This window comes from Delphinapterus leucas, chromosome 19, assembly GCF_059928025.1.
Source record: "Delphinapterus leucas isolate spDelLeu-1000000601 "Yukka" chromosome 19, BTC_Dleu_Yukka2, whole genome shotgun sequence".
Lineage (NCBI taxonomy): Eukaryota > Metazoa > Chordata > Mammalia > Artiodactyla > Monodontidae > Delphinapterus > Delphinapterus leucas.
In genome coordinates this window covers 49,522,492-49,543,728 of record NC_143147.1, presented here as the reverse complement: position 1 = coordinate 49,543,728, position 21,237 = coordinate 49,522,492, and the positions used below count along the sequence as shown (strand labels likewise).

General features: G+C 58.2%; 3 protein-coding genes across 6 annotated transcripts; 1 reads left to right on the top strand and 2 right to left on the bottom strand.

The window, feature by feature from the left end:
- The first annotated feature begins 457 nt into the window (after positions 1-457).
- PGAP3 (post-GPI attachment to proteins phospholipase 3) lies at positions 458-15,146 on the top strand. Of its 4 annotated transcripts, XM_089901191.1 has the most exons (9): positions 584-694; positions 1,238-1,286; positions 1,927-2,024; positions 2,825-2,977; positions 10,779-10,841; positions 11,524-11,585; positions 11,901-12,037; positions 12,312-12,516; positions 12,666-15,146. In XM_089901191.1, the coding sequence occupies exons 2-9, from the start codon at positions 1,238-1,240 to the stop codon at positions 12,727-12,729; spliced, it is 831 nt and encodes a 276-aa protein (XP_089757317.1). In that variant the 5' UTR covers positions 584-694; the 3' UTR covers positions 12,730-15,146. The 4 variants fall into 4 exon arrangements, with proteins under 4 accessions (XP_022413937.1, XP_022413935.1, XP_022413936.1 ...); XM_022558227.2 differs by lacking the exon at positions 1,238-1,286 and having other exon boundaries at positions 461-694; XM_022558229.3 differs by lacking the exons at positions 1,238-1,286; positions 11,901-12,037 and having other exon boundaries at positions 458-694.
- On the bottom strand, positions 14,791-17,079 carry PNMT (phenylethanolamine N-methyltransferase). The gene is made up of 3 exons (XM_022558231.3): positions 16,354-17,079; positions 15,629-15,836; positions 14,791-15,504 (listed from the first exon to the last, which is right to left on the bottom strand). Exons 1-3 carry the CDS (start codon positions 16,553-16,555, stop codon positions 15,063-15,065), a joined length of 852 nt encoding a protein of 283 aa, XP_022413939.2. The 5' UTR covers positions 16,556-17,079; the 3' UTR covers positions 14,791-15,062.
- A 1,253-nt stretch (positions 17,080-18,332) lies between these two features.
- On the bottom strand, positions 18,333-21,191 carry TCAP (titin-cap). The gene is made up of 2 exons (XM_022558235.3): positions 19,425-21,191; positions 18,333-19,178 (listed from the first exon to the last, which is right to left on the bottom strand). Exons 1-2 carry the CDS (start codon positions 19,532-19,534, stop codon positions 18,785-18,787), a joined length of 504 nt encoding a protein of 167 aa, XP_022413943.1. The 5' UTR covers positions 19,535-21,191; the 3' UTR covers positions 18,333-18,784.
- Positions 21,192-21,237: the final 46 nt, after the last annotated feature.

The window sequence follows — 21,237 nt, the reverse complement described above, 5'->3', positions numbered from 1 at the left end:
AGGATGACATGGTCAAATTTGAATTTTTGGAAATAGAGCATGGGCTGGAGGGGTATAAGTAGAAGTAGGGGGATGTGTTAAGAGGCTAATGCGGCTGCCTCGGCGACAGACGATGATGTCTTTAACTAGGGTGGCGGTGCCAGTGAAGATGGAGATAAATGGACAGTTCCGGGTACATTAGGGAGTGGAAACCCGACAGGGCTGGGGACAGAAAACTAGCCCTACCTGAAATAAAGAGGCCCTGGAAAAGAAAGAAGACGGATGTTGATAAGATACCACTTTATTTTGTTTCTTAACCCACCTGGTGTCTCCCCTCCCCTAACCCTGACGTCTGTGACATGCAGATAACATTAAGGCGAGGGGCGGGGCAGGCGCCCAAAAAATTCCGGGAACGTTTATTTAAACTGCGTTGGACTTCAGCGGAGAGTAGATGAAAGAACACAAGGCACTTCCGGTTACTCCGGAAGTGAAGACTCCTAAGCTCCTCCGCCGGCGGAGGGCCAGGGTGAAGGGATGGCCGGGCGAACGGTGCGGCTGGTGCTGCTGGTTGGGGCAGCCGCACTAGCAAGCGGCTCCCAGGGCGATCGCGAGCCGGTGTACCGCGACTGCGTGCTGCGGTGCGAGGAGCGGAACTGTTCGGGGGTCGCACTGAAGCACTTCCGCTCCCGCCAGCCAATCTACATGAGTCTAGCAGGTAAGCCCCACCCCGCGATAGGCCCCGCCCATTGGACTTGCCCTGCCCCTTTCGACCCCGAAGACCACTCTGCAATCTGTACCTTAGTTCCTCCCCCGGGTCCGTTGAGAGTGTGAGTGGAACCCCAGAGTGATTAGATAGTCTGTCAACCAGGAGCTTCATTTACTTTTTATTTAGTCAGTCAAATGGGCATTTACTACCTCCTGGGTACAAAGACCTGGAAGGACACTGAAATCAGACCAGGGTCCTGACTTCGGGGCTCACAGTCCCCAAGGGGACTTTAGCCTTCTCAAGTGCAAGGGAGAGGATGATTTGAGCCCCAAAGGACTCTTAGACTAAGTAATAGGGAGGAAGGAATCGTTTCTGGCTTTGAGGAGGTGGGGGCAGTGATTACCTTGGAACATTCGAGAGGAAGGGCTTCTGGATGGATGCATTAAATCTAGGCCTGTGGCCATAGTGGGCACTTACTTTGTGGCAGGTGTCAAAATAGTTATTTTTCACAACAACCCTTTGAGGTCAATTCTCTTAACCTGATTTTTGCAGATGGGGAGACTCAGAGAGGTTAAGTGTCCTGCCCAAAATCATACAGCCAGTAAGTGGTAAAGTGGAGTTTTTAGTTCTGGCCTGTTTGACTACACGTTTCTTCTCTTTACTATCCCTTTGCATACCAGACAGAAAGAACAGAGAGTGGAGGCCCTGGACAGATATGGACACATCCAGCAGCTTGGTTTACTCAGCGAGCAGCGTGCATGAAAAGGAGTAGTGGGAAATAAAGTTAGAAAGGGAATATGGGGCCTTAAAAGTCAGACTGAAGAATCTGGGCTTCGTTTTCATAGATGGGGTGTAAAACGGCAAGGGTTTCTCCCTGGTGAGTGAGAGAAAATCCTGTGTTCAGGAAAGGCAAACGTAAACCCAGGTATCCACAGATGAGTCCGTCAGATGCCAAAGTCTCCGTCTTGGGTGAAAGGAAAAGAGAAGAAACATCTCCACTTGCTCACTGTACACTCCTATCCGCTAAAACACACACACACATGCACACACATGCCTTTCCCTTATGTATATTTTACACCATCTCTCATCCATCCAAGCGGGAAGCTAGAATTTTCCGATTTCTTCTGGTTCTCTCCAACCTGCAGGACCTCTTGGCCTGTGTTTGAGTTTGGGCCCCATTCGAGCTCTCTCTGTGCCTCCCTATGCTGGGGAGTTCACCAGGCCATATTTATCTGTTTCAGGCTGGACCTGTCAGGATGACTGTAAGTATGAGTGTATGTGGGTCACCGTTGGCCTCTACCTCCAGGAAGGTCACAAAGTGCCTCAGTTCCATGGCAAGGTGAGTTGGAGGGTCAGGGTTAGGTAGATGATGGGAGTAAGATGCCTCTAGTTGGACCACGCTGTCCAAGCAGGCCAGGGTGTGGGGTGATGAGTGTGTGTTTGGGGCAGGTACCTGTTTTTCTCAAAACATGCTGGTTATCATCAGATGGGAACAATGTGTCCTGCCTCTGGATTTGAGGTAACAGGATCTGGGAGGCTTTGGAGTCTCCCCAGGGAGTGGTCCTGGGCTGTTTAGGGTGGTTGAGATGCCCACCTTGCTACAAAGACAAATTCCCTGAGCATCCCCCTGGCACACTTTCTGTTGCTTCTTCAGTAGGAGTCTGGATTAAAATAATAATACCCCCTCAGATTGCCCAGCGAGACACAGCTTGCTGATGCCTTTTGATCCAATATGATCCTGTTCTAGAGTGTTGAGGTTGGCAAGAATTATTCTCCCCAGTTTGTCACAGAGTAAGCTGAGGCTCAGAGGGCTGTGGTTAGTGGTAGAGGAGGGATTAGGACCTGTGTCTTCTAGATGGCAGGTCTGTGCTATTTCCACCAGGCCATACTGAGCCATCCACACTGCCCGGCCTGGTCTTCCCAGTGCTGTGAGTGCTGGCCAGGACAGAGGGATAACGCTCAGCCAGGGACTGCAGGGGAGCTTGTTGATCTGAAGAGGGACTGCCCCTGAGGCTTTGGCCAAGGTCCAGAGCTGCGGAGCCGGCCGGGGGCCTGGTGATGCAGCAGGTCAAGCAGAGGTAGGTTGGACCAACTGGGCATTGCTTGCTCCTCAGGCCCCTCCGTATGTTCCTTTTTCAGTGGCCCTTCTTCCGGTTCCTGTGCTTCCAAGAACCAGCTTCTGCTGTGGCCTCTTTCCTCAATGGCCTGGCCAGCCTGGTTATGCTCTGTCGCTACCGCACCTCCGTGCCAGCCTCATCCCCTATGTACCCTACCTGCGTGGCCTTCGCTTGGGTAGGTAACCTGGCAGGATTCCTGCTCAACACCCTCACCCAGGAATGAGGAACTCTTAGATCCCCATTATCACCCACCTAGCTTCCCCTCTGTTTCCAGGGTTAAAGTTGCAGCTATGGGATGGTCGAGCCTGGGGAGAACATGGAAGGTACTGAATCAGGCCTTCCCTTTCTAGCAGAGTCCTAGGTCAGGCTGTTTGAGAGAGTGGGAGAGAGGAAAGAAACATTGTTCTTGTCCTGAAGCAGGAAGCTGCTGAAACACCCAGCAGGGCAATTTACAAACACAGAAGGGAGATGGGTGGTAGGGAGCAAGCGGGGACCACAGGTCTTTCCAAGGACCCCTCTGGAAGGTTCAAAGCACTGTCAACCCCAGCTGAGGCCTGGAGGCAGTAGCAGCCACAGCACTCCATCTAGAGTTCAGTCTGGTCTTAGACCATCCCTGGAGAAGCTGAAATATGTTCCATCTGAGTATCCAGAGAGGGCTGTGAGCTTCACAGAATGGCTGGTCAGAAGAGCCAGCATCCAGAGCGTGGAGCTGTGTGAGAAGCAGGGACTGTGGGGCAGGAGCCACAGCAACCTTGGGGGGAGGGTGTGGGAGGAGGAGGTGGCAGTGGATGTCTCTAGACCAGAGCTACCACTGGAAGCCTCAGGGAGACAGCCCACCCTCACTCACCTTCCTGCCATCAAAGCAGCCTCTTGTTCATATATCGAGCGCCTGCTCTGTGCCAGGCACTTTGTTGGGTGCAGGAGATCCACAAGGATATAAAAACAGACGGGTCCCTGCCCTCTGGCACTAATCACATAAGCACATGATTGAATGTAAAAGGACAGCTGTGAACAAGCGCAGTGGAGGATAGATGGGTGCTGCTGTCGGGGTGTGCGATGGGGTCTAGACCAGTACAGGGCAATCCAGGGAAGCCTTCCCTGAGGAAGGGGTATGTGAGGTCAAATCAGAATGATGAGTGAATGTGCACTGGCAGGACAGACTGCAGGTTATACGAGGACCTGAAAGGCCAGGAGACCGACCAGGCAGGAAGCTGGGAGGGGGTGTGAGGCGGGTGGGCAGGTGGGCAGCAGGTGGAGCCTGGGGATGGATGGGGATGGAGAGCCTGGAAGGCACAGTAACACTTTAGATCTCAACGGTCAAAGCCTCATGAAGCAATGAGGGTTGGAGAAAAGGGGCTTCGTGAATAGATCTGCTATTCTGGCTACTGTGTAGAGACCAGGTTGGAGCGGGCAGGAGTGGATGCGGGGCCTAGTTGGTAATTTTAGCATAGGGCACAGTAGCGAGACTAGAGAGGTGGCCTGGGTCTTGGGAAGGAAGGTATTAAAGAGAAGTATGTTTGAGCTATGTTTTGGAGGTGACATTAAAATTTTTAAAGTGTATTTATTTTACAAACAACTACATAGCTGTTACTGTGTGCCAGGCACCGTTCTAAGCGTTTTATAAATGTTAACCTTGTTAATACCATAACAAGTTTATGAGGTAGGTAGTATTATTGTCCCCAGTTTACAGATGAGGAAACCAAGGACTGGAAAGGTTAAGTAATCTGCCCCGGAGCCAGGGTTTGAATCTAGGCATCTGGCTCCAGAGTCTACACTCTTACCTTCTTGGCTGTGTTGATAACCTAAGATGGGAAGAGAGGAATCAAGGATGACCCCTGTGCTTCTTAGGAGACAGTGATAGAAACTGTGGATGCGGTCACCAGGGGGGGAACTTGGTGAGAAGAGAAGGGGTCTAGGATGGAGCCTCGAGGAACCCCAAAACTTAATGGCTGAATAGAGGAGGATGAGCCAGCAACAGAGACAGAAGGAGTGGCCAGAGGGGGAGGTGGAAAATGATCCATCGTGTGGTTGGGGGAGCCCTGGGACAAGGACAGGAAGGAGAGAGTAGGCCATACTCCTGAATTCTGCTTCAGTCAAATAAAATGAGACTGAAGGCCGCCCCTAGATCTGGCGACCCTGAGATCTCTGAGGACCTTGGGGAAACTGATAGTGCTGGGGTGCCGGAAGTCCAGGCCAAACCCCAGACTTGAGGGACGGGGATCGGAAGCAGGGCAGCAAGGAGGCTGCTGAGCCTCTGGGTGATGTAGCTCCTCCCTAACACTTCCCATTCAATAGACGTTAATAATTTTTATCAGTTATGGAACACAGATTACGTGACGGGCATGGTCCTCAGTTCTGTACATACATTTTCTCACTTAATCCTTGTAATACCACTGTGAGCTTTGTGGAAGGCTCAGGGGGGGAAAACCTGCCCCAAGTTAACAGCTAACAGGGTAGTGAATAGTGAAGACAGGCTGGCACCCAGGGCTGTCTGGCTCCAGGGCCTGAGCACCTAGTCCCTCTCTGGGCTCGCTCCACGTGCTGTGCGAAATGCTTATGGAGCATCTGCCGTGGGTGGAGAAAGAGGTTAGCACTTGTGGTAGCTGAAGTCCCCGCCCCAAGGAGCTAAGCCAAGTGGGAGGTCCAGGTCCTGCCAATCTGGGCGGCAGGATGGAGGCAGAGGTGAGGAGGGCTCAGGGAGAGAGCTTTGGGAGCTGTGAGGTGGGGAGATCATATCGTCTGGGGGAGAAGTCTTTCAGGGAAGCCCAGAGAGGAGGAGAGGCTTCATCCGGGATTCGTAGGCCTGGTCAGGCTTAGACGTGTGCACATGGCAGGAGAGGAGGTTAGATTCCAGCCTTCCAGGCTGGGGGCACAGCAGGAGCAAAGGTGCAGAAGCTGGTCAGTGTGGGGCCTGGACAGGCAACCTTGGGAAGGTCAGCCTGACCACAGCGTGGCTGGGTGAAAGGGAGTCGAAGGGGGTTAAGATGAAACAGAGAGGGCCCCAAGTGCCAGGCTGAGAGGCAAGGACTCTTGTGTAGGCAAGGGCCTGGCATCAGCCCAGCCTGTCACAGGCATGGGTGGGATAGAGCCACCACTTCCTGTTTTAGGCCTCACACAGAGAAGGGAATTTGGTCCTGGCCAAGAAAGCAGGAAGGGTGGGGAAACTGAGGACAGTACACCCGTCCCCTTTCCCTTGGGGTTCTTCCAGGGACACTGCTGCCTGGCTCACCACTTTACCGCCCCCTCGCCCCTGCCCCTGTTAGCACAGGACAGCCCCGCCTGATCTCTCCGAACTAAACTCAGAGCCTCCCTGGGTGGACATGCTGGTCTGAGGGTCCCAGCGTTTGTCTTCACGACACGTGCCAGAGGCCAGTGGTCACTTCACAGCTCTTGCCTTGATCTCCCTGTTTCTTGGGTCTTTCATCTCACTGGCATCTGCCACTCAGCTTCCTTCTTGGTGAGGATCATACCTCCCAGGTGTACCCTGCAGTCCAGCGTGACCAAGGACCCTTAGGAACAGATCAGGAGATGTTAGGTTGAGAGGGGACAGATACCTGGGGCCTGTGTCACAGGGCACCTTACGGGATGTGGTGTCCTGGGACATGGGACCCCCTTCACGCCACCAATAGGCCCTTGAGGGACAGAGTCTCAGTGCCCACACTCCCTTTGATGATCCAGTTTGGATTTTACACTTGATCTTTAGTCCTGTGTATGTTTGCAAGCGCGAAGGATCCCAAGCTCTGTGGAGGGTGTGGCAGTGGACTTTGTCCTGGGCTGGGTTTTCTGGAACAAGTGGGGCTCCTGATTTCTGGTGGGGTGGGGTGGGAAGGCCCACGCACCTGCTCCAGCTTAGGTCTCGGGGAGGGGAGTGGGTCTCAGTCTTTTTCTCCGGGAATTAGCAGAGCTAATGAAGCTTTGGCACAAGAAGTCAACCCCTGCCTTGGCATTTAGACCTGGACTTAGGCTGGGCAGCAGCCAGGCTTTGGAGGAGCCTCCAAAACTCTGCCCTCCACAGACCTTTGACTTCATGGAATCAGGGGCCCCTGCTCTGTGCCAAAGCTGCCAGGCCAGACCCGTGCTCTGCCCTTCGTCCAACAAGGAAAGGCCCTCAGGGATAGAGGTGCGGCTGAGGGTGCCGGGAAATCCCAGACTGCCTCTGCAGGATGATTCAGGGAGGTGGGCACTAACTGTACCCTACCTCTGCTGAGGGAACTGTGAGAAGAGACAGGGTAAGCCCACAGCAGAATGGTGGCTAGACTTCAGGAAGGACTTCCCTACGGTCAGACAAGAGCCAATGGAACAGGCAATGGCAAGAAATCAAGGGATTTTTTTTTTTTTTTGCGTTACGTGGGCCTCTCACTGCTGTGGCCTCTCCCGCCGCGGAGCACAGGCTCCGGACGCGCAGGCTCAGCGGCCATGGCTCACGGGCCCAGCCGCTCTGCAGCATGTGGGATCTTCCCGGACCGGGGCACGAACCCGCGTCCCCTGCATCGGCAGGCGGAGTCCCAACCACTGTGCCACCAGGGAAGCCCAAGGGATCCTTTTTGATGGTGGAAAAAGCCCCCCTTCTCTAGTCTCCATCCACTTCTTGCCCATTCCTTTCTCAGGAGTGAACTGGGGCCGGCTTGCCCTGCCTGAGGCCTCTGGGGGGGCCCAGGATGGCAGCAGGCATCATATTTAACATTCTGCCTCCCCCACTTCTGAGACACCGAGCTATTTAAAGACCCACTTGTCCCCACCTCAGTGGTGTCAATGACAGCCCCGAGCACTGGGGCTTAGTACTGGGGTCGAATTCCTGACAGATCTGGCTCACTTGGCATCCAACCAGTTTCACGGCTGTGATATTTTTGTCTCAATTTTCCTATTTTCCAACAGACTGAAACAGCCTCCTGCTCTCCCTCTGCCCAGCCTTCCTTGTCCCTCACCAGTTCCACCCTCGTTGGCAACCTGCCCCGCCTCCCCCTTTCCTCAGTGTTTACACAAAGCTCTTGGCGTCCATCGCCCTCCTGGCCTGTCTGATTGACCAGTTATCCCCCCGGCCCCCTCATTCTACTCAGGCTTGGCTGAGGAGTCTGGGAGCAGCCGTACACTTGGGCTGTCCCTTCCTTCCACGGCCCTCTGTCCCTTCGCTTGAGTCTTGATGACAAACTCAAGTGAAGAGAAGTAGCATCTTTTCGGTGCATCCTGGTGGGGTAGTGGCTCAGGAGCAGGGAGGAGGGGCCTCTTCCTACAGCTGAGGCATCTGCGTTCTGGAATCAAGAGACCCTGGGGCCCTGTGGTTTGCCCTGGAACATTGTGACCTTTGCGGGGGTTGGGGGGGTGTCAGGTGAAGGGAAGTGGTAAGGGGTCAGTCGCTGGACATGATGAAGGAAACTGACATTTCTGGGTCACCTAGCATGTGCCAGGCCACAGTAACAGCCACCACTTACTGAATGGCTTCTTTGTGCCCTGTATTTTGCAGACATCGTCCTCACAGCCCTCTTACGCAGTGGATGCTATTATGAACCCCGTTTTGTAGGTGAGGCAGCTGAGGCTCAGAGAAGCTGTTATTTGTTCAAGATCACACAGCTCTTTAGGGGCCGAGGCAGGACTTGAACCCAGAGTCCATCTCCTTATGGAGGCTGCAGACATCCTGCCCCCAGCCTGGAACTATGGGATGAGCCTAGGCAGTTGTGGGGAGACCACCCCTTCTTGGCCTAGACCTCCCTGGCCAGCAGGGAGAATGGGAGGCAGACTTGGGCTCTTTGGCCTCAAGTCTGTGAAGTGGTGTGAGGATCCCACACTGGTCAACTAGGTGGGGAGAAGTAACTCCTAATGTTTAACCCTGTTCCTGGGCGCTGTGCTGTACACTGTACTTGTATTGCTCATTAAATCCTTATCAATACTATGATTATTCCCATTTTACAGATGAGAAAACCGAGGCACAGCAAGGCTAAATAACTTGCCCAAGGACACACAGGAAATGCAGAGGCAGGATTTGAACCCTGGCAGTCTGGCCCTAGGGCCTACATTGTTAATGACACTATCTCCCAAATCTGTGGAGAGGGTCAGAAGAGGAGCCCCCCATAATGGGAAACTCCCCAGGGGAGAGGGGACTTTTCAGGGGTGCAGAGTCCAGGCTTCAGGTGGGTCTCTGTAAGTGGAAGGCCCCCTGGGGAGGCAGTTGGACAGGGAACCAAGCTGCCCCCAGCCCCAACCCATAGAGCTAAGCCCTAGCCCTGTGCATCCCCCCCAACCCCCAGCCACCACTTAGTTCAGTCCTCCTGTCACCTCCCCCTTCCTGCCATGGGTGACAAGGAGGCCTGGCTGGCCGCCATTCCCTGCTGCCTTCCCCACCACCTCCCCCTCACGTTGGCTCCAGGGCTACTCTTCCCCAAGGGTGTCCCTGTTCCTCGCCTGCCCAGGAGACCTCTCCTGGGCCCTGTCTCCAGCCCCGGGCCTGCTTCTCTCCCCACGCTGACCCTGAGTACCACAGACTCTGCAGAAGCAGAGTCTGAGAAACGACTCTGCTCTGGAAAACGACCCGTTTTCCAGCCTCCAGACCATGCCTCCATTGCTGTCTCTGGGGAAGGGGTAGCACCAGGGATGGGACAGGATGGCTGTCCTCAAAGGAGGAAGCAGCCTGACCTGGACTCATCACCTGACATCAGGGCTGGAAAGGGGACAAAGGATCACTTTGACCAGCCCCTGATTTGTCCCAGGGGGAAGCTCAGGCCCAGAAGGACAAAGCCTGTGCCCAGGTCATGAGAAGCATAAGCAGCGAGAGTTAGCCCTGGACCCAGGCCGGACAGGCTTACACCGGATCCCCGAGCCTCCAGAGACTTCCAGCTTTGCAGTAGGGCCCAGGCCTCCACCCCATTGCTCTTCCCGTTTCCTCATAAGCCCCCTCGAGCCTGCATTAGGGAACTCATCCTACCCTCTGACCTTCCTGCTGCATACTGGCTGGAGAGTGGCTTTTTACCCTGCTCCCTCTGTCCCCTGCCTGGCCAGTTTTCCTGGTATACTGGACCCCACTGAGCAGCTCCGGGCCTTTACCCATCTCCGGCAGGCCTGTACCACCCTAGTGCATCCGTCCCCACCTCCCGGGCGTTCCAGGCCAGACCTTGGCTGTTTCTCCCTTTGGCTGGTTTCCCAGCCCTCCAGTGTGTGTATCTCCACCCCAGCCCACCCTTCTTTCAGTATGTTGGGCTTCTGCTGTGGACACAGCAGTCCCTGAAAAAAATGTCAGCACCAGCTCCCACAAGAGGCAGGCCTCATTTGCAAGATGATCTGTGCTCTCTCCTCGCAGTTAATTTCCAGGAGAAAGGCCTCCAGCGTTCCCTTGGGCCCTTGCCCACCGCTGCCCCTCCAGCCCTGCTCCTCTACTCCTCCCAGAGCTTGGAGCAGCAGCCACTGGCCTGGGCCTGGAGGGTTGGGCCGGCCCAGCCGGGAGGAGGCTGGGCTCCGTTGGCCAGGCTCCTCCTCAGAGACTTGGCCCCAGCGGGACCTACTTGATCTCCCTCCCTTGCTTGCTTGCTCTGGACACACCCCAAGCTGGCTCGAGCCCCTGCACCCCACCCACTTCATTCCCGCCACCAGAGGCTGAGGTCACTGGCTCACCTGGCCCGGGTGGGGCTGTCATCATCACCTGCCAGTTGGGGGAGGAGGTGAGGTTCCCCGGGGGCTGTTGTCTTAGCCACTGAGTAACCAGGGAACTTGACTCTGCTGGAACTGGTTCCCAGGCCAGGCCGGAACCTGTGGCGGCTGCAGCCCCCGTGGCCTTGGGGGTTCAGGGTGGTGGGAAGCTGAGCCTGATGGCCCCGGGCTGGGTGGGGGTGGAGGGACACGGGTTTGTCCAGTCCATGGGCTCCAGGGCCCAGGGGAAGCATGTTTCTCAGCTCTGTAGATCCCTTTCCCCAAAGTGAGATGGATGTGAGCCCTCTGGGGGGTCTTCCCCACCTTGGGGCACCACACTCACCAGCCACTTCCCTCCTCAGGTCTCCCTCAATGCTTGGTTCTGGTCCACAGTCTTCCACACCAGGGACACCGACGTCACAGAGGTGAGCGCCCTCCCACTCCCGTTTCTGCTGGAGACAGTCCCCAGCGGAGCCAGGAGCGGTGGGGCAGAGCTGAGGAGCCAGGAGCGGTGGGGCAGAGCTGGCTCTTAATTCTCTCTTAGTTCTCGTACTGACTCGGTTTATGGAGCACTTGCTCTGTGCTGGGTGTTTTAAACCTATTCGTGCACTTGAGCCTCACTTGACCCTTGTGAGGCAGGTGTGATTATTGGCTCTTCTTAACCGATGCGGCAGCTGAGCCTTGGACGGGCTGAAATCACTTGTCCAGCATCATGCAGCCAGTGAAGGGGTGCAGTCCAGACTTGAGCCCACAGCTGCTGAACTCCAGACCACACTCATGCTCTTACGTTCTGGAGCCTTGGTGGGCACCCTCTACCGATACCTCTAAAGCCTCACTGCCGAGCACACATTTTTTTAAAAATTGTATGTGAATACAAGGGTCAGTCTATTGAATTCAGGCATGAAACAGCAATAGACAAAAGGAGCACGAGACACGTCCCCACCAGCCGTAGGCCTAGGACTCCCACGTTAGACTCTGGCTGGGCCTCTGCCACCCCTCCCTGCCCCCATCCCTAGTGGGTCCCCTCTGGAGCCTGCCCTCCATGAAGCCTTGTCCACCACCTGTTGCCCACACACTGGTCCTTCATCGAGCTCTCCTTGTCCTCAGAAAATGGACTACTTCTGTGCCTCCACTGTCATCCTACACTCGGTCTATCTGTGCTGTGTCAGGTGAGCCCGCCTTGGCTGCTGTGGGAGCAAAATCAGACCCTGGGGGCAGAAAGGGGTCGCCAGTCTCTCCGCTGGGGGTGCTGTCCCAGGGCTTTCATCTCGCACGTGCATACGCTCCAGACGGTTCTGGATAGGGACTCTGTGGTGGGACCAGGGGCCCTGGCTCTTTCCGAGGAGGTTGGCAAAGGCCCCCAGGAATTGGAGGCTTGCCCTGCTAGCCTGTTTTGATGGGGGTGGGGGCAGTGGCTCCCCTACGCTGCTGCTGCTGCGGGGACGGGTCACCCTGCATCTGAGCAGCTCTGGGTGGCGGGGCAGGACCGTGGGGCTGCAGCGCCCGGCCGTGGCCAGTGCCTTCCGGGCCCTCCTTCTGCTAATGCTGACGGCGCACGTCTCCTACCTGAGCTTCGTCCGCTTCGACTATGGCTACAACCTGGCGGCCAATGTGGCTATCGGTGAGGTGGGACAGGGTCTCTGGGGGGGCTGGACCATCTGCAGAGCTGCTGGCTTGGGGTGGAGGTGGGCATTGGTGCTGTTCCCAGAGAAGGAGCTTCTAGAGAGACCCTTAGGGGGAGGGAAGGGAAAAGAATTGGGGGTGGGAGAGGGGGGAGGTTGGGAGGAGCCCCTGAGGGGGGCCCTGGGGTCACAGAGCATGGGGGCTAGGAGAGACTTTGGGAGGAGAGAAGGAGGTCGGGGAATGAGTCTCTCCCCGCCCCCATCCACACCCAGGCCTGGTGAACGCGGCGTGGTGGCTGACCTGGTGCCTGCGGAATCGGCAGCGGCTGCCCCACGTGCACAAGTGCATCGTGGTGGTCCTGCTGCTGCAGGGGCTGTCCCTGCTCGAGCTGCTAGACTTCCCGCCTCTCTTCTGGGTCCTGGATGCCCACGCCATCTGGCACGTCAGCACCATCCCTGTCCACGTCCTCTTCTTCAGGTGGGTACTCCTCCCTGCCCGTCCTTGCCTGCTTCTTAGAGGCCTCTGTGCACTGGTCACCCACTGCCCGCTCGCCTGCAACACCCCACCCTGCCCCCAGGGGACGCTCTCAGAGCTGTGCCTCAGTGGGCTCCTCCCTTGGCCCACAGCTTTCTGGAAGATGACAGCCTCTACCTACTGAAGGAATCAGAGGCCAAGTTCAAACTGGACTGAAGGCCCTGGAAGCGGGTCTGCCCTCTTGGGGACTCTGTCCCTCCCTGCTGGCTCCCCTTCTTCCCCCCGTCCCCGCCCCAATCCTTGAGATGCCTTTTTTTCCTTTTAGCATCTTGTACTTGGACATGGAGGGTGTGGGACCAGAATCATGTAACCTGCCCACCCCCTTGCTCACCCCCACATGGCCCTCACAGTTTTTGGCGTCAGTTCAGACCTGGCCTCATAACATCTGGGGCTGGAAAATGGGCAACCCCTCTGGTCCCTGGAGCTGAACAGGGCTGTTCTTAGCTCCACCGAGAGGAGGGCTGCCTCTCCCTCCCCATCATCTTCCTCCTCCCATCCCCTCACTGCCTGGGTGGTTCCCAGAGCCATCTGTCTAGCTGGGAGACCAGGTACCACAGGCCTTTGGGGATACAGTGGGGTCCCCTTCTGTTACCCCCATGCCCTCCTCCGGGGCACCACTAGGTGGCACTAGATGCTTGCTCTTTGCCCAAGTTTCAAGGCAGGTCTCATTCTCCCCATGGGATCTAGAGGGACCAAGCTGTTGGGATTGGGGAGCAGCCTCACCCAGACTATTGTCCCAGTCAGACCCCCAGGAGGCCTCACCACACTCCCTCTTCGGGGCCAGGACCCCAGAGAACCCAGGACAGGAATCCCTCTGGCCCCTGTGCTGCTCTTCCGGTTGGGAGCCCGCATGTGAGTGCGTAAGGGAGACCAAGTGTGTAGGTGATGGGCTGGTGGGCACGGGCCTGGGGTGTCTGGGATGCTGGGTGGGGCAGTGTGTGTGAGCATTGGCCTTGTGCAGTGTGGAAAGCGGGGGTGTATGTGAGTGGTTTTGAAGTGTGGTGTTGGGGGGCAGGCGGGTTAGTGTGGGTTAGGGGAACGTGTAGAGACTGAGTGGAGGTGCAGGGCAGTGTGAATGCCACACAGTGGGCGGGGGGGAATCAAATCATGTCCACAGCCATTTACTGAGCACCAACCCTATACACAGCCCCAGGCCAGGCAGAAAGCCAGGATGTCCCCAAGATCTGGCAGGGGTAAGGGTGTCCAGGCTGCATGTGTGTATATGTGTTCCTTTCTTTTGCCGCCCTCTTTACGAACCTCATTGGGCTTCTGCACAACCCAAGATCTCCCCCAGAATCAGCCCCTTGGGAGGCAGAGGGAGGAAGAAAACTGGGGATCCTCCTTGCCTAGACATGGTTGGCCAGCCCCTACCCCAGTGTCCTGCCTGCTAAGCCCCTTTGCCACTGCCTGACCCAGGGGAGGGAGGGGGCAATCTGAGGCAGGAGGGGAGAAGGCTTTGGCTGGGTCTGGTTTCTGGTCTTCCCAGAGGCAGGCAGGGGCCGTGCTGTACCTACACCCTGGTAAAGGTGACCCCTGCCAGTTGCCAGCAGCCATAGCACATTCCTGCTCCACAAGGACAGAATATGGAGCTGCAGAAACTTTCCATCCAAAGGCAGTGTCTGTGACTGGAGCAAGGAGTCGGGATTCTCTGCCCTCTTGCCTCTCCCTGGGGGTAAGGGCGCTGAGCTAGGACTCCAACCTCAGGGACTTGGGTGACCTATAACTTCTTTTGATACTAAGAACTATTTTAAGGTAGGAGGGTGGCAAGGGACATTCTTAATAAACCAATTCTCAGACTCACCTACCCTTTTCCAGCTCATTTGTGTGAGTAGGATGGGCTGGAGGGAAGAAGACAGAGCTGGCTGGAGGCAACAGGCAGATGGCGTCTCTACCTAGGCCCATGGGAGTGGGGATGGCAAGGACCAGATTCAGGGCAACAGCAGATCTGGATGGAGCTCCCATCCCGCTCGTAGTGGGGGCTGGGAGAGGGAGCTGGTGCCTGTTCTTCCCCTCTGACTTCCCTTGGCCTTTGTGCCTGGGTTGTAGCACCACCGCCTCCAAGTTCTCCTAATTATCCCCCTTCACCTCCCCTTCTGGGCTCTGCTAAGCTCCTCTATTATTTATTTGTTCCTAACCTTTCTGAGCTTCACCTGCAAACAGGACAACAGGACCTGCTGCCGAGGGTGAGGACTGAATGGGCCTGGCAGGCGCCTGGCACACAGCACATGCTGACCCTGGCTTTCCTTAGTTTGGGAAGAATGAGTGTACGGAAACTTTCCTTCATGGAAGCTTCTGGGAAAAAGGCCAGGGTTGATGCCTCCCATATGCCCACAACACAAGAGAGAGCTCTGGGCCCTTGTTGCTTCCCAGGAGAGCCGCAGACTGCACTTAACACCAACCAGCATGGACTTATTTCTTTATTAGGTGCCACCTCAGATAACAGGGAATCTAGGTGGGTGAGGGCCGCCGACACTGTGTGCACTGGGGCCTCACACCCCCACCTTCTTCTGGGCCCAGGCGAAGAAGATGCCCTTGACATCATCTACGCCTGTCCGAAGGTGGGAAGGCATGATGTAGGTGCGCAGATCCCTCACTTCATAGCCGCTACGCACCAGGGCCTCCCTCACCTCCTCCTCACGCACTGGCACCACTGCCAGCCTGGCCTCCCCAGCCAGGTACCATGACTCCTCCAGGGCCCCGATGAGGAGGAGGTGCCCCCCAGGCCTCAGCAGTGTAGTGATGTGGTCCAGGGCCCGCTGGAAGCTGGCAAGGTCCGGACTCACAGCCTCTAGGCAGAAGGCGGAGACCAGGGCATCGGCAGGCAGGGGCGCCAGGCTCCCAGAGCCCAGGGGCTGGGGCTGGTGCACGTCGATGGGCAGGATCCGCTTCACCCTGGCTCGCAGCTGGCACTCCTTCTCTTGGCAGGATTCACTGTTTGACTCAGAAGGCAGAGTCAGGACCAGGGCTCTGGACTGCCCACACCCAGTTCTCTGTTGCCTCCCACCAGCCACTCTGTGGGAAACCCCCTGCCCAACCCGTACCCCCCAGCCCTTACCCCTTGCCCTCGATGAGACAGACATGCTGGCTGTACACGCTCCAGTCGAAGGCCCCAGGCTCGCCTCGCAGCCAGAGCCCCAGCTCCTGGCGGTTCACCTCCAAGAAATCTGTCATCGTGATGTCCTCAAAGTGGGCGCAGGCGCTGAGCAGCTGGTAGATAGTGGGGCCTGAACCAATGTCAATGAGGGTGCGTCCAGACACCTCACCTGGGTGGGGCAGAGGAAGCAGGTCCTGGTGCTAGGCCTGTGCCTGCAGCCCCTAGCCTCAGTCACGGCCTCCCTTACCTGGGGCTTCTTCCCCCTCTTTCTGTTCCTTCTCCCCCTGGAAGTGTGTCTCTGTCTAGAAGAAGCATTAGCTCTGGAGTTAGACTAACCAGGGTCTGAGTCTGGCTCTAACGTCCGCTGACTTTTACCTTGGGAAATGAACCTAACCTCTCTGTGACTCAGGTTCCGCAACTATAAACTCTAGTCACCTACCAGTGAGGATTAAGTGGGGGAACTCTCAGGTGCCTGGCAGCTTCTCTCCTCCGCCTTTGCCCCTCATTCTGCATTCCCCACCTCACTTCTCAATTCTGAGTGTTCTCCCTCCCGACCCCCCCGCCTCACGTGAAGGATGCTTGCTCCTCTTCTGTTTTCACCCCTTAACTACCTATCCCCATCTGGCTGTCGCGTGCGCGCCCCTTTGGCTCCCTGATGACTCCTTGTCCTGTTTCCCAGCGCTCACCGGTGGCGAAGGTCTGCGCCAAGCAGCGCAGCTTCCAAGGCCCGACGCCGTCGGGGCCGCTCAGGTCCCCCCGAGGGGGCGCGTAGTTGTTGCGGAGGTAGGCACGGGGCTCGAAGCGCTGGTAGGCCGAGGCGACTGCCGCCAGGCCCGGGTCTGAGTCGGGGGCCGCGCCCGCAGCGTGACTCAGGTCTGTCCCGCTCATGCTGCTGCCGCGGCCGCCCTTGTCCCCCGCTCGCCTTTATCTGCGGCCGGACCGCCGCCCCGACCTCTCCGCTGCGGGGGCGGCGGCTGAGCGATGAGCCGCCCGGGGCCGCGCGCGCTGCGTTTCCCCTACCCCATCCATCTCCTTTAGTGTCGGAGCAGCAGACACACGGGAGGAGCATCCGTCCCCGCCCCTGCTCCACGGTTGCTCCCGTCTGCCCTCCACCCTTTGCCTCACCTGCCCTGGTCCAAGGCCAGCTCCCGCGCCCTGCCCCTCAGCTTCGTGCCCCCAGACTCCTTAGACCCCTGCGTCCGCCAGCCCCAGCTCCTCCCTGTAGCTCTTCTCCATTCACCCCTTTTGCCTGGCATCCCTTCCCTTCTTTTTTGCCAGGGTTCAAGCTAGCCCTTTCCCCCATTCCCAGCTCCCAGCGCCAGGGACATCTCTGGGACACCCTGTCCAACATCCACCCCCCCCTTCCTTAGTGAGGTCACCCCAACTCCCTTTCTCCGCCTCTCCCCTAGGCCTCTTTCGTCCCTGTCCTCCAGCGTTCCCCCCGCCCCCCGCCCCGACTCCAGAAAGGACAGTCCGTTCTGGCCTCCGCCACGGTCGCCCCGGGGCCCCAGAGCGGAGCTCCAGCCCCGCCCGTCAGATGGCAGCGACGATAGGGCAGGCGAGCAGGGATAAAGCACTTAGCGGACGGAACAGCCCGGGCCTCCCCTGCGGGCCCTGCAGGCTCCCAGCCGCGTATCTGGGGGCTGCCGAGGGCGGAAGGCTCGGGACATTCCCGTCACGTCCGGGGCGAGGGACCCAGGTGAGGACGGAAGGGCGCGGGGCGCGTTCTCCAGGCTGCCAGGGGTACCAGGGGACGCGATCCGAGCCTTCGGGTGCCAAGGGATTAGGTGTGTCGCCTGGTCTGGAGTCTGACCCCTCTCATCTCCCAGCCCACACTCCAGCCCCCTCTGCGGGAGCAGGGCCAGGCCAGCCCTGCAGATTGCTTGGCACTCCAGGTACCAGGCTGTCAAGATGCCAGGGTCCCCCTTCTTATCCTCCCAAATGGGAAGTGGATTCTGCGGGGCCATCTCCGTGGTCTTCCTAGAGTGGGACCCTCCTCTGGCTAAGTCTAGTGCCTCTCGGCCCTGGGTAGGCTACCAGCCCCTGGCCTCCTGTACCACACCCTTACCCTCATCTTTTCCCAAAGGGAAAGTGTCTTCTTGTTGGACCAGGCAGCCAGGTTGGGACATGAGTCACCACAACAGCTGCAGGGGTCACACACAGGAACCTGACCACCCCCCTACACACCCTACCCCCAAGAACCCACCTTGGGCTCCCAGGGCAGGGAGGGTAGAACACCTGACCCCAGCCAAGGATTGATTCTGTCTGGATTCAGAACCAAGAGAGAGGTCAGCCTTGGGGTCACTGACCCCATCCACACCCTGAGGCACAGCTGAGGACAGTCCCGGTGCCAGCCCCTTCCATATTCTTCATGAGGTCATTTAAACAAACCCTGGATGCCAACTGGCCTCCTGGGCACTGCCCAGTGCCAGGGGACTCACACAGAGGCCAGGACTGCAGAGCAGAGTCAGGGGGACTGGACGGACAGCCACCCTGTTTATAGCTCTGTCCCTGCAACCCCCCCCCCCCCGCCCGGGAGCATGGGGTGACCCACTAACTCTGCCATATTTAGCTCAGATGCAGGGCCTGTTCCCAGAAGTGAGCATGGGGGGGGACAACAACGGGTGGGCCCCTCAACCACCAGGAAAGAGACGAAACTCTGGCATGTGACTGAGCATTTATTGCAGCGCTAACAGAGGGTGCTGGGGGCTCCACCCTGCCTCGGCCCTCTTCACGTCCCCCTCCCTCCGGTCTTCTCCAGGCCTCCTTCCCTGAGCATTCCTTATGCTTTTTCTTCATCCTTCTCTGAAGCTGAAATCTAGACTGGGGTCACTCCTCTCAGGGACCTCTTACCCTCACCAGCATTTTCTGCCTTTCCTCCTGGGGGTACTCGGCTGTGCTGGCCCCCAGCACTCCACCCTTAGTGCCCACCGTCTTTGCTCCCTCCCTGTGGGAACTCAGGAGACCCAGGCATCCTGGCCTCTGGCTCCCACCTCCCCTAGCCCCCAATTCTGGGCAAACTACAAAGCTTCCATGGCCAGCAGCTCCCCTCCGTGGTCCTAGCCAGGAAGGGCCCAGCCCAGGGCAGGCACTGTGGAGCCCAAGTCACCGTCCCTCTCAGCCTCTCTGTGCTTCCTGGGACGTGGAGCGAGACAGGGTGCGACACAGGGCGCCGGGCTTGCTGACAGGCACCACAGGGGGCAGCTGCTTGGTGATCTCGGCCACGTCCTGGCGGTCCACACACTGGCCACCCAGGGCTGCTTCCAGTGCCAGCAGCTCCTGCAGCTGGATGGGGGTGTCCTCGTGCTCCTCCTTGGTGGCGCCCACCTTGGCAGGGGTGAAGATGGGCAGCGGCAGCATCCGCTGGTAGGGCAGCTGGTACTCCTGCAGCCCGCGGCCCAGGATGCCCATCCGCATCACCAGCCAGGGGGAACGCTGCATCAACGCCTGGCACCGCCCCTGCCGGTGGTAGGTCTCCCGCCGCTGGGCATCCTCCTCATGCAGGGAGCAACTGGGAAGGAGAGGGGAAGGGGGCACTGAACTCCTGAGAGCTGTTGCCCTCCAGTCACACGCTGAGGACCTGGGGTGCCAGGACCTGGGGTGCTGGAGGGGTGACTCCACTTTGCTCCCCCCAGCGGGAACTCTCCTGGCCCCCACCCCCCGAAACTTCTCCTGGCCTTTGCGCTCTGGCTTCATAAGCCTCAGGAAGGGTGCTCTAGGGGAGGGGAGGAGGGACCCCCAGCTGGCCAGCACTCACCCCTCCTCAGGCCGTGTGGACAGCGTCAGATCCTTCCACTCAGCCCAGAAGGCCTCTCGGCGCTCACAGTTCTGCTCGGACACCTGGCAGCTCAGCTCTAAAGTGGCCATGATGACCGCTCACTCCCTCTGGGCTCTGTTCCTCCCATGCCCTTTAAATAGCCCCATCCTCCCCCTCCTCCAGGGGCTATTTTCAGGCCCTCTGGCGTCAGATGCTACAAGCAGAGCCAAGACTCACTGCTGGGGGATTCTGGGCCCAGGGCGGGGCTTGGGGTTCCTGGACTCTGGCTGCCCCCAGGTCAGAGGTCAGCTTCTGAAGAACTCAAGGTGCTCCTGTGGGGGCAGGGGTCCTCAGCGTGACACCTCCAGGTGTCTGACACTCCTCAGACACCGTCTGGGACCAGGCACGTGCCCAGCCTCGTGCCACCTTGGCACTTGCCCTCTGCCCCACCCCTTCCCCTAACCCAGGGAGGACAGCGGCTTGTCTGTAAACAGAGCAGGAAACAGCAGGAACCGAGGCCCCCTCTGGGCTCTGTACCAGGCCATCGTGTCCTTCCCCACTGCCTGGGCTCAAGGGCACATCCCCTGACTATCCCCTCAGCAAGAAGGGACAGTGCCGCCACGTCCTCGGGCATTCGCCCCTGAAGGCCTGGCTCCCGACCACCACCTCACCAGCAGGGGCAACGGAAGTTAATTCCACACGTGGGATCCTGGACGCCAACCTTTGGCAGGTGTCTTCCTTTCCCGTCGGGCCAGTAGGGTGGGGGGAGCAGATGTGGGAGGTGGCCCCAGCTCTACCCCAACACCTCAGGTGGGGTGAGGTGGGAATCCAGGGGCTCCAGGGAGTGGCAGCCAGATCTGGCTCTAGCCCCAAAGCAGCCATAAATAGGCTATGTGACTATGGGTCAGCTTCTACCCCTCTCTGGGCCTCATTTTGCCCCCTTTCTGTTCACAGTGGCCGTACCAGAAGACTTCTGGGTCCTGCCAGCTCCAGGGTGCCACTGGGCAGGACCTGGCTCTCATCCCCAGGGAGAAGGCCAGTAGGAGGGCTGCCAGGACAGCCCAGCACTGAGAGCAGTGGCACGTGCTGCTGGAAGCTGGCACACAGGGTGGAGGGCATGGGGGAGGAGGAGTGAGGGCGTCACTGAGTGGACAAAGCAAAGGGCGCCAAGAGAGGCAGGGACAGGAGCTGAGATGAGAGCTTAGTGGTAAGGCCTGTGGGCACCCACCTGGGGCAGAACTGCATCCTCTTGATTACTGAGCACTACACCTGATTCTTGGTATCTTCTAACCTTACAAAAGCTTTTATAAAGTAGGAAATGGAGGCTCAGAGAGGTAGATTTGCCCAGGGTCGCACACCTAGCCAGGACCAAGAGGAGACCCCGCCCCCACCCCTGGCTCTAAGTAAGTCAGCTCCTCCGGAAGCCTGAAGGCAGGGAGGGCGTAGGGCAGGTTTTCTGGCGGCCCCAGTGTGATGGGGCAGAGACGGGAGGTTAAGTGGAGCCCAGAGGCCCGGATCCCGGAGGTGCATCAGTGACCTGGAAGGCCAGGCCCCACGTCCAGGCTCCCCCCCGGCACCCCAGCCTTGGGACCCCAGTGGCAACCAAGGCCTGCTGTGGGTACTGCCAGGTCTCTCCCTACCTCTCTCCTCCCAATCCTGGGCTGGAGACCTTAACCTGACCTTCCCTCACCGGAGACCCAGAGACCCTGCAGGGAGGTGGGGAAGTTTTCTCTGACCAGTCATCTGCCCAGCTGAACCATTCAAGAAAGTTGGGGGTGGTTCCAGGAACTGGGTCTCCACTGGCTCCGTCCTG